General features: G+C 40.6%; 1 protein-coding gene across 6 annotated transcripts in view; it reads left to right on the top strand.

The window, feature by feature from the left end:
- sash1a (SAM and SH3 domain containing 1a) overlaps positions 1 to 13,424 on the top strand; it is a 166,679-nt gene that overhangs the window by 106,175 nt on the left and 47,080 nt on the right. For 2 of the 6 annotated variants that reach the window (XM_086264156.1, XM_086264153.1), the window contains exon 1: positions 10,658 to 11,278. The exons of the other annotated variants lie outside the window; for them this stretch is intronic. In XM_086264156.1, coding sequence (XP_086120282.1) covers positions 11,171 to 11,278 — 108 coding nt within the window. In that variant the 5' untranslated portion in view covers positions 10,658 to 11,170. Of the gene's footprint in view, positions 1 to 10,657; positions 11,279 to 13,424 lie in introns of those variants that run through there. 6 annotated transcript variants of the gene reach the window in all.

The following is a 13,424-nucleotide window of genomic DNA, read 5'->3' as shown; positions in this document are numbered from 1 at the left end:
TTGGATTGCCTGTTTCTTTTTATAGCATATTTTACTTATCAGTAAGGAAACCTATCTATTCAAAAGCAGCAACTATTATTAGAAACATGTCTTTACTCGAGGCAAATTAATCTGTAGCCAAACCTCTACTTTAACCGACATGAATTTTATCTCCATGGGGTTCTTAACCTTTATCCTGCTTCTGGTCCCGCTGAGTTGTGTTGGCTTCAGAGAAGATTCGCTCTTCCAGAAGGGAGAGTGGGCAAAGGAGCAGGCCTTTTACTGGTGCATTGGCTGGCCTCTAACCCAGACAGGAAGGACAACCATTTAAGCCACAAAGCTAATGACCACCGACTGTTTCGTTTGTGTCATTTATTACCGTGGATGTGGGGTTTTTGTTCTTGCTGTTTGTGTTTGTAAGTTGGCAGGTTGCACGCTGATTAGATCTGCAGGGACTTGGATAACGGAGAGTGACGAAGGAATCGAGTCAGATTTAGAAAGGTGTGTTTAATTAGGTCTGAGTGACCGTCTGGGCCAGAGATTTCAGACAGGACTCCCCACCAGCCCATAATGAGGTCTCGTCAGGTCGAAACGAGCATCAACACAGGTTTGCCAAACATCGGGCCATCACTATGGTAACCTAAGTCACTTTACCATCTCAGAGGTTTTGTTTCAATGAGGCAGCTACAGAACAAAAATGTGGTTTAAAAACATTCAGGCAGCAAAGGTGACAGTTGTGTTTTTCAATTATTGGTTGTAGTGATTTATGGAATAATTATGGTTATAGATGGCAGAAGGGAAAGGGGGATTTTGAAAAGAACTAATTCCTGCCATGCATCTCTATGCGCTATACACAAAGATGAGAAGGTGGCTCGGATGTTGGCATGTTTGTTGGCAAGGTGAAAATATAGAGGTGAAATTGAGATTTGTCAATTTTTCCTAAAGATTTTTGTAGACACCCCGTTTTTAATTGGGAGTATTTGGCAATGGATTTCAAAAATGTACTAAAGGTATCGGTATGTTTCTATAACAAAAACTTATTTATGATATCAGCACTTGTATAGAGGCATCCTTAATGTTACATCCAGTGAAGTCCATTCATATACTTTGAAAAATGGTTAAAAACACCCACATCGCTTTACAGTTTTGAAACTAAAGGCTTTACTGAACAGAAGCAGATTACTGAGAACAGGAAAACTGTGTCTGTGAGCATTGAAAGTACTTGCTTGACAGCAAAATCCACAAGTTTGACCAGTGCTTTGTACATCACCATGTGAACCCCTTTAAGTCATTGGGAAAATATACATGTTTTGTTTTGTGTTTTTTGTGGCTCAATGCTGCCACTGGGTTCATATTTTGTCGGTGTAAGCAGGATCCTCTGGGCCGAAATAGGGGGAAATTCCTGTGAAAGTGGAGGGCTGCAGTGGTTGAGCTGAGTTTGCATTATGTTTGTGTGTTGTGTGGTTGAGTTTTGAGTAGACAGCCAGACAGACAGAGACGGATTGAAACTGCTACATGTTACTCTTAGACAAAGAGAAGTCTTTTTTTCTCTTTTTTTTTTTTTTTTTTAAACAGTTGGTATAGTGATTATCCTGCTTGACAATCAACTATGCTGCTTCGTAAGAAAATGGAATTATGTTGCTCAAATTGTGATTATTAAATTAAACATCAAAGTGTATCTACACAAAAATCCACTTTAAATTCTGATGTTCATGTCAGCCGTTAAGTCTCTTTATTTGAGATACTGGTTGCTTGAAATACATACATGTGCAAGCATAAACCTCGATGTCCCACCAGGATGCATAAGGAAATATAAATGGACAGTGGAAAGACAAACGACAAGTAGGACTCAGAAAATGTTGGAAAGGAAATGTGAAAGCGCTGTGGTGAAGTATAGACTGCTAACCGAACTAGCCGCTGGTGTCAGTGGGGATGTCTTATGTAATGTGCTCTAACCAATCCACATACTGTACATGCTGTCAGACCACAGTTAAATGTGGAAAGCAAAGTGAGGTGTACAGAATTACACATTTACTCTGAAGAACAGAGGCCACGGTTTATAACTTTTCACACTAGTAGATTATTAGTTTATGGTCACTTAACGAAACATCGAAATTAATGGAAAAACATCTACCAAGTCACTTTGAGGTGTTGAGCCACAATGCGACAACGGCTTCAGTGGTCGTGGAACCGACTCTCCAAATTTCGGAAACTCTTACTGGAGGGATTAACTCCATTCTTTCAAAACATATCCCCTCATTGGGTGTTTTGATTATGGTAGCAGAGAGCACCGTCCAAATCTCCAGAAGGTGTTCAGTATCCATGGAGACCAGGGGAACTGCAAAAAGCCACAGCATCTGATTCACATCACTTTCATTTGACAAAACTATTCACTTACTAGTTAAGCTCTATGAATGTGGACATTGTCATCTTGGTAGAGAAGCTTTCCTTCAATCCTTTCGTTTAAGGGGACAAATGGATCCAAACCATACCAGCAAAGCCCTGCTTAACTTAACAGAGCCAATGGACTGTGGGCTTTGAAGCTTAAGGTTTTTAATTTGTGCCCATCTGTAATTTAATCTATTATTAAACAGTAGTTTTGTTCTCCTTTTCTCAGATTTCATGTCTATCTTATTAGCAAGAAAAATCTAAAAATGTATTTCTATGTAGTTTATTGAGAGAATTTGTGATTTAATACTGAGAAATAAATGTGGTAATAAAGTGTTTATAGTTGAATTATTCAGTTTGAAAATTGAAAACATAAGAAAATGAATCAGATTGTGAGCAAAGCAGCAGAGGTTTTAAATCCCATTATCTGTTTAAATAGAGGTTTTGTCACACAAGCGAGGGAACAAAAAAAATTATTTTATTTTTTCCATTTTTGACTCCTGAAATTAAATATTAGTTTTGGGAAAATATTCAACTGTGGTACTGGTCGAGTGCATACCAATATCTTTACCAGTAAGACTTTAACAGCAGAGAGCATTAGGGCACATGTTTGTGTTGAAAAGCACTCTGCGCTGAGGTTTTGATATCCATCCACCAGTGCGAGTCAGCATGTATTTCAACATGGCTGTTTATTTTCCTTTAATGTGCAAATGGCCAAATATGTGTGACAGATCGTGTGCTGCGGGTTGTGTGCGTGTGAGATATATGATGGCTGCGTGAATGCTGACAGTAATTACAAAAGGGTGTACCACAGCAGCCTGGAGCTGGCTGACTAACAAGTTATTATAACATCTAATACATAACCAAATGTCAGCCATCTCTGTTTGCTGCTTGCAAAGTGATATAAATCTAGAGGGATAGTGAAGGAAGCTGTAAATGCTTGTGATGCATAGCTAACTGAAAAGATGATAAATCTGGGCTTGAGGTATTTTAGATTTGATTTGCAGATTGCGTGCTGCTTCTTATTTTGACAGTTAGTGCGCTGTGCGTGCGTGCGTGCGTGCGTGCGTGCGTGCGTGCGTGCGTGCGTGCCAGGGATAATGTGGCATCTCTAGAACAGGAACTCTTCTCCGCGCCATACACATAAAAGCGCCGTCTCTCTGTGCTCCTGCAGGACCTGAATGTTCTGTCTTCTAGTTTCCACTAACAGGCCTTTTTCACATCAGCTGCTTTGCCATGAAATACTCACTAAATGCAAGAATTACCAGTCACATTAATGAAGGCTCACATCTAAATGGACCTGAACCTTCATTTGTAACTCCCATCTCCCCTAATTCATGTCAGAGTGGTTGCTGTGAAAAAGGTCCATGAAATGGGCTCTCTAAATAATACACACCTAGTTTTTACAGCCCAGATTTTAAAGAAGTATCTATTTCACTGCAGGCAGTGCTCAGTAATTGAATGTTGGACCAATATTTGTTCTTCCTGTGGTGTTTAAATTCTCACTAACATCAGATGCAACAACAGGTGAGAGTACTTGGGCAGAGAAACACAGCAGAGACAGACCCATGAAATCTTTATTGAGCCCCACTGGCTACTGTCTTGTTAGCATTTGGATTTGTATAGTAAAGGAAAAGCTATGTTATCGTTTCCCCTCTCTGGTTGCGTAAGCTTCAGTGTGCATGCATGTCTCTGCTCCTCAGTGTGTATTTGAGTCCCATAAACCTGAAGCCAGTACTATAAAACTGATTTTTGGATAAAACTGCAGGGGATAATTATGCAGCGTGTTCACAGCACACATGGTCATTAATAACATTGGGGGCCAAGCCTATTTTTACTGTATCTAGCTTTGAGGCTAACATATGGCAGCCTGGCTGATTTGACATAAAAATATGTGCAAGAGCATTTAACAGTCCAGTGTCTTGCATGGAGGAGAGGGCGAGGAGGGCATGCGCACTGTGGCTTGTAAATATATAAGGCAACAGCAGGGGGACCCACTATGTCCCATATTCACTCTCGCATAAAGGCACGTGGAAGAATATGAAGAGGGTGAAAGTTGTTTTTTTAAGTTTTAATAAATCTAACAAATGTGAGGAATTCAATTTCAAAAAATCATGTCAAAGTATTTATATTTAATGAAACGTCCTTTTTATTTTGCCTCAATTCATTATACACATTATAGACGTTAAAGTAGTTGCCCACCAGATAACAGTTAACAAGCATCCATGTAGACAGTGAATGACACCCTGTGGCTGTACTCATATCAGTCTAGTATAATTTATTATAAAACTGCACTGATGAAAATATTTGCTGAAAATGTTTATTCTAAAGTTATTTAATTTTAATCATTTGTGTACATGTATATATTTGCATAGTGATACGTCAGCACAAGTATAATTTCTTTTGTGGGACTTTGTGTTCAGTTCTGGATTTCTCCCATTCTCTAAAACTAGCCTGTCGCAGTGCATCTAGTGCAGACCCCCAGTACACAGAGTGAGATGACTCACTGGACATTAGCAGTCACCCTGGCAGTGCCACCCTGACACCGACGCAGCTGCCGGCCGAGCTTCATGACCTCCATCTCTAGCGAGACCAGCCCGTCGCCTCCACCTGCACCCGTGGACTCAAACAAGCTAGCTTACTTTTTTCCCAGCACTCCTGCGGACACCATTTTGACACAGATGCAGCACACTCTTCTTCCATGGCCTTTAGTCTTTCCCACATACATGCATCCAAATGATCACTAAGCTCACGCACGCTAAACACCGGCTGCTCTGTGCTGCTCGTACCTTTTGGAATTCGCTCACATCAAAAACAACATCTGTCCTTTCAGTCGGGCCTGATTAAAACGCGCTGGAATCTCAGTCACACACGCACAATGGCGTAACTTAATCAGCTACCACATGGCCACAGAGGCTTGCACTGCATGGAGAATGTGGGAATCCGGGGCTTAGCGGAAATATGCTTTGTTTTTATATTACACAAAGCACAATAAAGGGGCCTGCAATTGCAAGTGCATTACTGAAAGCATGGATGAAGACTTGCGAATGCTACTCGCATATGCATGTGGCCATCGGTGATATTATTTATCGTGTAGACATTTTCAGTGGTATGCATGCTTAAGTGGCGGGAGTCTTACAACTTAATTCCCTTAAATGAAACATGAGGAGGGGGAAAAATGAGCACCAAGAGCGATTCCAAAGAAAATGCTTTGTCTTTTTTTCCTTTTTTATCAACAGTGTTAGAAGGTCATGTTGTAACACTGAGAACTTCCTGCTTCATTCCAGACTTTTTCTTCTTTCCACATCTCAGTGACACAAACTTTCTCCTTTTCCCTGAATTCCTGCATCTCATTAAAGCACATAATATTATCCAGTAGGATCTGTGTGTACAGAGTTGGCATTTTTTTGACAGCACTATCCAGACTGTTTTTACTGACATACCAGACACTGTATGAGTCTTCTGAGAAGTTTTTTTTTTTTTTCCCAGTGTGCTCAATGCTATGCACAGCTGGTTATCACATGCGCCTCATACCCCAGGCAAACCATCTCCTTTTTTTTTTCTATATCTGTTTGTTGTTGTTCTCAGTATTCTCCCTGTTGCCCATGCATATCACTCGGTGTGCTTATTTCACGCACTCTCAGCTGTCATCCTCTTTCTTTCTGCTTTCTGCCTCACTCTAGCCCAGAGGTAATTCCTGTGTTGATATTTGAAGCTAACATTTTCTCAGCTTTCAAAAGGCTCCAGTGTTATGGTTGACCGCCCTATGAAAAGTAATACCTAGAACACATAAATAGCAAGTGGCAGGCAATCATTATTACTCCCTCAAAGCATTGTTTTCAGACCAGAGTGTTGATTTAATTTAATGAGTTAGCTTAGCTGAGGGAGGGGACCAAGGAAACAGTAATTAGTTGTCATGCTAATTGGGTCTGTGTGGGAGTTATCGCATGTCTGCATGATAACTCTCACGCGCATGTGAAGCACACTGGGGCTGGCCTGCCTCTCTGTTCATCTCACGCACACATTTTTTTTTTTTGTACATTGAAATGCACATAAGCATGCATGTATATGCACACACACACACACACACACACACACACACACACACACACACCGATAAATAGGAAAGGCAAACGTTCACATTCTGAACAGCTCACAGAAAATGCCAAGGGACTGTCAGGCCTTTGACCCATCGACTAAGAAGAATTAATGATGCGAAAATCTTGATCCCAATTATTTATCAAGAGAAAGCAGCCTGAGACCTAAGGGATAAGGGTTCAAGACTTTGGATCCAATTAGCTTTGAGTGTAAACTTAAATACGTTAACTTGAACAAAGGAGGAAAATATAGCAGTGCAGGGTGAGAAGAGGTGATGATGAGTCATGTCATGCTCGTATAACAGGACTGGATGTCATCCTGTCGGCTCCACTAATTGCTTTATGAAGAGCTGATTTTTATGCGTTCCAGCCTGTTTTAGAAGGGCAAAACTAACAAAATGTCACCAGACTTTTACTGATTTATACCTTTAATTCTGAAAAGATGAAAGCTGTAAACTGAGTAATCATATTCTTTTTGATCTAACAGAATATACATGTAATTATTATTTTGTCATCTGTGGCATCACTCAAGTATGGTGGCCTTAATGTCTTTCCACCATATTTATGAACATCTGTCCCCACCCTGCCAGTGGGGTTTGTGACTCCCTGTGGAGCTATTTTTAAAGCCCCGAGGTCTAGTGACCTCCAGGAAGGGTCACACTCGCTATCAGCGGAGGTCCAGCCCTGCTTTGCTTTAACATGATATGCATTCTTTTTTTGTCTATCTTCATTCCTTCCTTAGAGCTGCCGTCTCCATCCCTTATTCCTCTCTTCATCACTCCACTGAGGAATCCTAACAACTCGGTGTTGAAAGTGAAAAAGCGATGACCTATCTTAACCTCGACTTTTCAGCAGTTCTGTACTTATTACAGTTACGTACTTTCAGCCGAGTCGCAATGATTCCTCTCATCTCCTGTGAGTTTGTTTAGACATGCTGTCTGTTTTTCACCATGGCGAATGAGAACTTTTGTATATGAGTCTCTCAATTCATGCCTGTATTGATAGCTGCAGGACACGTGATTCTCTTTCCAGAAAGTGGAACTTTTTTAGCAGTATTGGTCCCATTCTCATCACAATGTCTAGTTCTAAGCCCTAATCATGCTTTAATTGAAGGTAATTTGGGGCAGTTTATAGAGTACAAAGCACGAATAAGGGTATTTCTTATTTGGAAAGTAAACATTTTAGGCAGTGTTTTAGTTGTCAGACTATTAGCCCTGACCAGCTTCTGCTAATAAGCAAACAATCAGCAAATAATCTCACACACATGAAGAACTGAGTTTCAGGATTCCTAATGTAAATTAAATCCTAGTGACGGTGCAATTTTCTAACTGTGCCACAATTCACCAGGATCAGAAAATAATATTAAAATGAGGTTTAATAAGATATTAAAATGATTATTACTGAGAATTAAAACATGGGAAAAGATGAAAGACGGGGAAGATGTCGACATAAGTACAGCAATTGACACCGATCAATCACAGTCAAGCCCCAAGGCTTTCAAGAGGTCTGTTCAAAATATGCTATCTGAGCAATTTATGTTCATGACATCACCCTTTTCCTGACGGAGCCATCTATATATTTTGAGAACCATCAAATACATTCTTCCATTCCTCTCAACAGATTTCCACCGTGAATTGCTTGCAGGTGTATCCTCTGCACGTTCATATGTTACACATTTTATCCTCATTTCTGACCAAATGTTCACTCTGAATCTTTTCCAAAGAGCCTGTCGAGAGAGAAAAGACTGTTAACATGTGCAATTAGCATCTGCGAAGTAAGTTTTATTTCCTCTTGTCTGGCAACATGACACCTTGAATAGTGGTTAGTGTGAAAAGAGTAAAACTCGGCAGCTACACACAGAGACAACACACCAGCAGTGTTTGATAAGTCAACAGATGCCCTCCTCTCATTAATAGTTTGACCCCTCTGTTTGCAGCAACTCCAGGTGGGGGTCACACTTTCTTGTCTTTGAGTAAAGGGAGTTCCAGCATGTGTTTGTACATACTGAGCGATATGTGCGCTTGTGTGTCTGTGTGTTTAAGGGCATGACTCCAAAGAGCTCAATCCAACTGAAAATAATAGGGAAATCAGGGTGGTGCTCTGAAATCACACCTACAAATCAAACATAGTTAGCATTCTGTAGCAACAAAGGAGAGCTGATGGGCAGAGCAATGACGCAATGCCATTATAAACACTAGTAGTCCTGCCACTTGCTGCTGCTGCTGCCACCCCAAGGTTACAAATACGAGTCAGTAGTGCAGAGCCCCGCACTTTCAGCATGTCATCCAACAAAGCTGCTCTTGTTTGAACGTGTGTTCTGTGTGTTTAGACTGTAAGCAGGACACTGTTGAGCAGCTGCCACTCATCCAAAGCCATTGCTCACCGACACAAATTTAAAACCGCGATATTGTATATAAAGGAATTAACAGTCCCAGAAGAGCAGCAAAATCAAATTCTTTTTTTTAGCTACACAAACAGTGCTGTGTTGTGGAGTCCAACATTTTAGTCTAGACTGAAATCATTTCACAGATTACTTTTTAATCTTGTGTAACAGACCTTTAGTCTTAATCCTGTGGACTTGAATGGACTCTACTTATATATCACTTTTCTACTCAGTTTGAGCACCAAAAGTGCTTTCTTATCACAAGCCTCTTTCACCCTTTCACACAAACATTCATACAGTTACTTTTTTCCATGCCTAAGCTCTTTGCCGAACATTCACACACCAACTCTGATGGATACATCACGGACAACTTGTGGTTTAGTATCTAGTCCAAGGATATTTCAACATGCAGGCTATCTGAGCCAGGAATTGAACTGCCAACCTTCCAGTTGGTAGATGACCTGCTTATCAACATCTTGACATCCTCTTTTTTTTGTATCTGCTGCTTTTAATCACTTTCAAGGACCACAGTCTCAACTGTTTTTTGATAATGATATGATGATTAAAAGAAGACACTGCAGTTTGGGGAAGGCCTTACTGATATGTAATAAACAGCTTATAAACAAAGTAAAATCTGGGAGCCTTTTGCATAATTGACAGCAGTTCTCGAAGCAAAACTGCAGCTTTATGGATTATTGTGTAACTGTTTTCATGTTTGCGCAAAAGATTGTGGGGTTGACAAATTTTCTGTCTGCTATCTCATCTTTGGTTATGCTGCTTTTGAATAAATTTGTCCTGGTGTGGCAGAGTTATGTGGTAAACAGCAGCTAAGGCAGCATTTTATGCTGACTTGAAACTACAGGGATTGGAGCTTAGTGTGAACTGAAAATTTCAATTTTACTCTTAATTTCCGTTATTTCTGGCAGCTGTAGCTGCTCATAGAAAATATGCTCTTGACAACAACAGGGAGAGCCAGAGTGTTTCAGGACTTCATTACAAAAGAGAAGCCTGCCTGCTGGTAGAGCATAACAAACAGCTGATCAGACAGGGTAGCTGTGCAATTTCATGCTTATGCATAAAGTATCTCTCTCCCACTTTTATTCAAATAGCATCTGCGGCACAAAAAAAGAAAAAAAAATCACATAGCTGTTGGACTATATGTAAATCAAGTTAGAATCTTATGGTTCAATAAAAGTCTAGTGTTTCGGTGTCATTGTCCAGCGTTTTGTACAGATTTACGAGGGCATAGGGCACCACATGCATGAACCTCTTAAAAACATTTTTTTTCCCATAGGCTTTTTTGTTTTTCTAACAATTGTGTGGAGAATGTGCTTTGTTCACGTTCCCTATTCACTAGGCTGCAGAGATGTATTGGTGGAAGGCATGTCAGCATGTGATTAAAGCGATTTCTCTGACCGAATCCCTTAAATGAACTCAGTTTTAGCAAAACTCTAAAGTCTAGATTCAAATATATTCACAGAAAGCAATAGACAGATAAAAATGATTATTAACTGGGCATTGCAAAGTTGTCAGTGACTAGCAGATGATTGAAATTTGAGGGGAGGGTTAAACAAAGTCTGTTTTTAAGGTTACAGTGAAGTTGGTTACTCAATCAAATGCAACAGACTCATTTGGAGGGAAAAAATGTATCGATCATGTGAATAATTGGTCACTAGTGTGCGCTAATTCCGGGACATTGTACTCCTGATGCTGGGAGGGGTGTGTAGGGGGAAGGAGAGTGAGGGAGTGAGAGGAGCAGGGGTGAAGAGAGGGGGAGGCGCCTTGTTTGGAGGCTTTGCTGTGTGTTCCGGGCGTTCTCTCACTCGAATTTTTAATGGAAATACGATTGAGTGTGCTCTCTGTTGCAGTGTTGAAAGTTTTGTGACACTTACTGGGGGATTTTGTGAACTTTTCGGAAACTTTTGCCCCATTTCGACGACTTCTTCTTCCTCAGTTGTGGGGTTTGGTTTATACCCTGGGGCACCGGATCCGTGCATTGCAGACTGTGGAGCAGGGGACACCGCGCTTGAGAGTTTTCAGACGAATGACCGGGTGTGGGTTTACATAATTCAAGGCCGACTTTCTTTACCTTTGGTCTCTCTCTCGGAGTTTTGCTAAACATGTCGGGACGCAGTTTGCGCACTAAACTTCAAATCGTGCCAAGCAATGCTGGAGCATTTCACCAGTGCGTCAAGGGCAACTGTCTGTGAAACAGCCTTGGCACCGATATCTTGTTTACTGCTGGGGATTAAGGTTCCTGCCTGTGGGCTTGGAAGCAAGCTACAAAATACTGGTGTGACTCTGAACAAAGTTTTCTAACATTATGGAAGGTGATCAGGGGACCGGTGCGCCTTCCGATGAGCCTCAGGCAGATAGCGCTGCTGCTTCCGACAGTTTCTCCCAACTGTGGTCGGACGTTATGGGGATGCTGGTAAGTTTGGGGGGGAGGGGTGACGTGATAATTGGTTGACATCACAGACTCCCAACTAACTGAAATTGTTTCCTTTAACACTTGTATTGCGAAATGAGTGTTTGTTTCGCCGAATTATAGGCGTATGCAAATTACGCATCAGCTCTCTCCAACAGGCCCATGTTCCAAATCCATCGGTGCTCTGCGTGTAGCCTTGTATTCTACTGGAGTTGGCTCTAGGCTGCCAATGATGAGCTCATACAGCCAAGTCAGTCCGAGATCAAAGCAAACAGGAGTTGATTGTGTGTGGTGTGTTATGCACCGAAAAGTTACCCTTTATGGGTTATATAGTTTTGAGATTCCTGTTGTCTTTGTAAACTGCTGTTATCTCATTCAAGTGAAGTTTAGTGTATGTTACAGGTTTATGCTTTGAAATCGTTATCACTTCAGAGTTGTTCTGTGTTGAGGAAACCAAATTCCTGAAGCAATGTTTTGTGTGGCTTTCAATGCATTCTTTATTTTACTGCCTACATGGGATGTAATAGATCTGTTATCTATTGACACTGGAGTCCCTTTGGTCTGATACTGAGGATGTGTGTATGGTGTACAGAACTGTGTGTATATGGGGAAGGAGAATGCTGACACTAGACCTGGCTCCCAGCCACGCAATTTATCTAGATTTATTGCCTCTGGAGGCATATGTCTGATAGGCTGCTCTCTTTTGTTGGTTTTTTCACCTTGAATGGAATCACGCATACAGGGAAAAGCAACAAGTTTTGCTAAAGTGCATTGCATACACTCCAATGTTTTACCATCATTTTGAAGTCTCCCCCCCCCCCCCCCCCAGATTGCTTCAAACACGATAACAGTGAAAATAAAATCCTATCCTTGGAAAGTTTTTTTTTTTTTTTTTTTTTTTTTTGACAACATTGTTGTTTTTGTTTTGTTTTTTTTACCTTGAATTCCAAGTAGTTGGCCATCTAATGAAGAAACAGCCTGAAGGACACTGAAAAAGAACAACAAAGAAACAACCCAATGTCACTGACCTCAGCTTTGTTGCTGTTTTTTCCCATATTAGTTTGTCGTTTTAGATCATCTTATTTTCCTATTTTGCTGTGCAAGAAATTTCAGAAATGTGAACGAATGTAGATTGGCCTCCTCCAGCTTCTGAAAACTAGTGTCTTTAGCAGAATCGGCAAGCCCATAACTGATTTAACGACCGTGATGAAAGAAAAGAACGAACATAACATAACATCTGGCGCGTAGGGCTATGAGATATTACTTTGTTTGTTCTGCAAACTTAAACAGAAATGTCCCTTCATTCCAGGCCAGTATTTCTTTGCTTTTGTTTAATTTGCTTACATGATTCAGTTTCTGCTCGTTTAGAATGCTGCACTTAACTACAGTGTTTCTTTACGTATTGGAAAACATTTCTAAATTGTTAACATTTAACTAAATCATTTCACGGGGAACCTTGAGCTTAACACTTTGCTCACGCTCATATCTCTAAACACATCGTGAGATTCTGAACACAATGAACACCGCGCTCTCCTTCAGCAAAATGGATGCTATATATAACCAACCCACTATGGATTTCAATGCCTTTTGTTTTGCTTGAGAGCTTGCCCTTTGAATTGGGATTTGGTCTTAGCTTGTTGACCCAACTTAGCTCACTGTTGCACATGTGCCTGATCTTTGGTCTTTGCACGTGGAAACAGGCCTAAATACCTCTTTAGAGATAGTTTTCTATCATGATAAAGATCTGGTCAGACTTCTTACTGTTCTCCATCTTCCACAGATTACCGTATGTTTCAGCACACATACCAAACTTGGAAAGTACTCTTAAACTTTAAGCAACCGTTCAGATAAACACCAAAATGCTCCACAGCAAAGTGTTTGTCCTTTGAAAATAGGTTTTCATAATGCTTTAACTGTAAATCAAATGCTGTTTCAATCTGCTTTATATTTTCCCGTCTCTGAGGTTAACCATCCACAGTGACGTGTGGTGCAATGTGTTTAATAAGAATACCTTAGAAAGCCATTCATTTATGTGCGGTTTCAGCTCAGTAAATAGCTCTTGAAGTAATTAAAACTCAAAGGCAGTTTAGGACAGTGTGGCGTAGGAGCTGTGAATTGTTTTAAGTGGTTGGATTTACACATGTCTGAA

This window comes from Aulonocara sp. 'chitande type north' Nkhata Bay, linkage group LG15 (genome assembly GCF_057382095.1).
Source record: "Aulonocara sp. 'chitande type north' Nkhata Bay isolate Kocher_YH1m ecotype deep benthic linkage group LG15, A_spYH_male_GT1.1, whole genome shotgun sequence".
NCBI lineage: Eukaryota > Metazoa > Chordata > Actinopteri > Cichliformes > Cichlidae > Aulonocara > Aulonocara sp. 'chitande type north' Nkhata Bay.
This window is presented reverse-complemented; position numbering and strand designations above follow the sequence as displayed.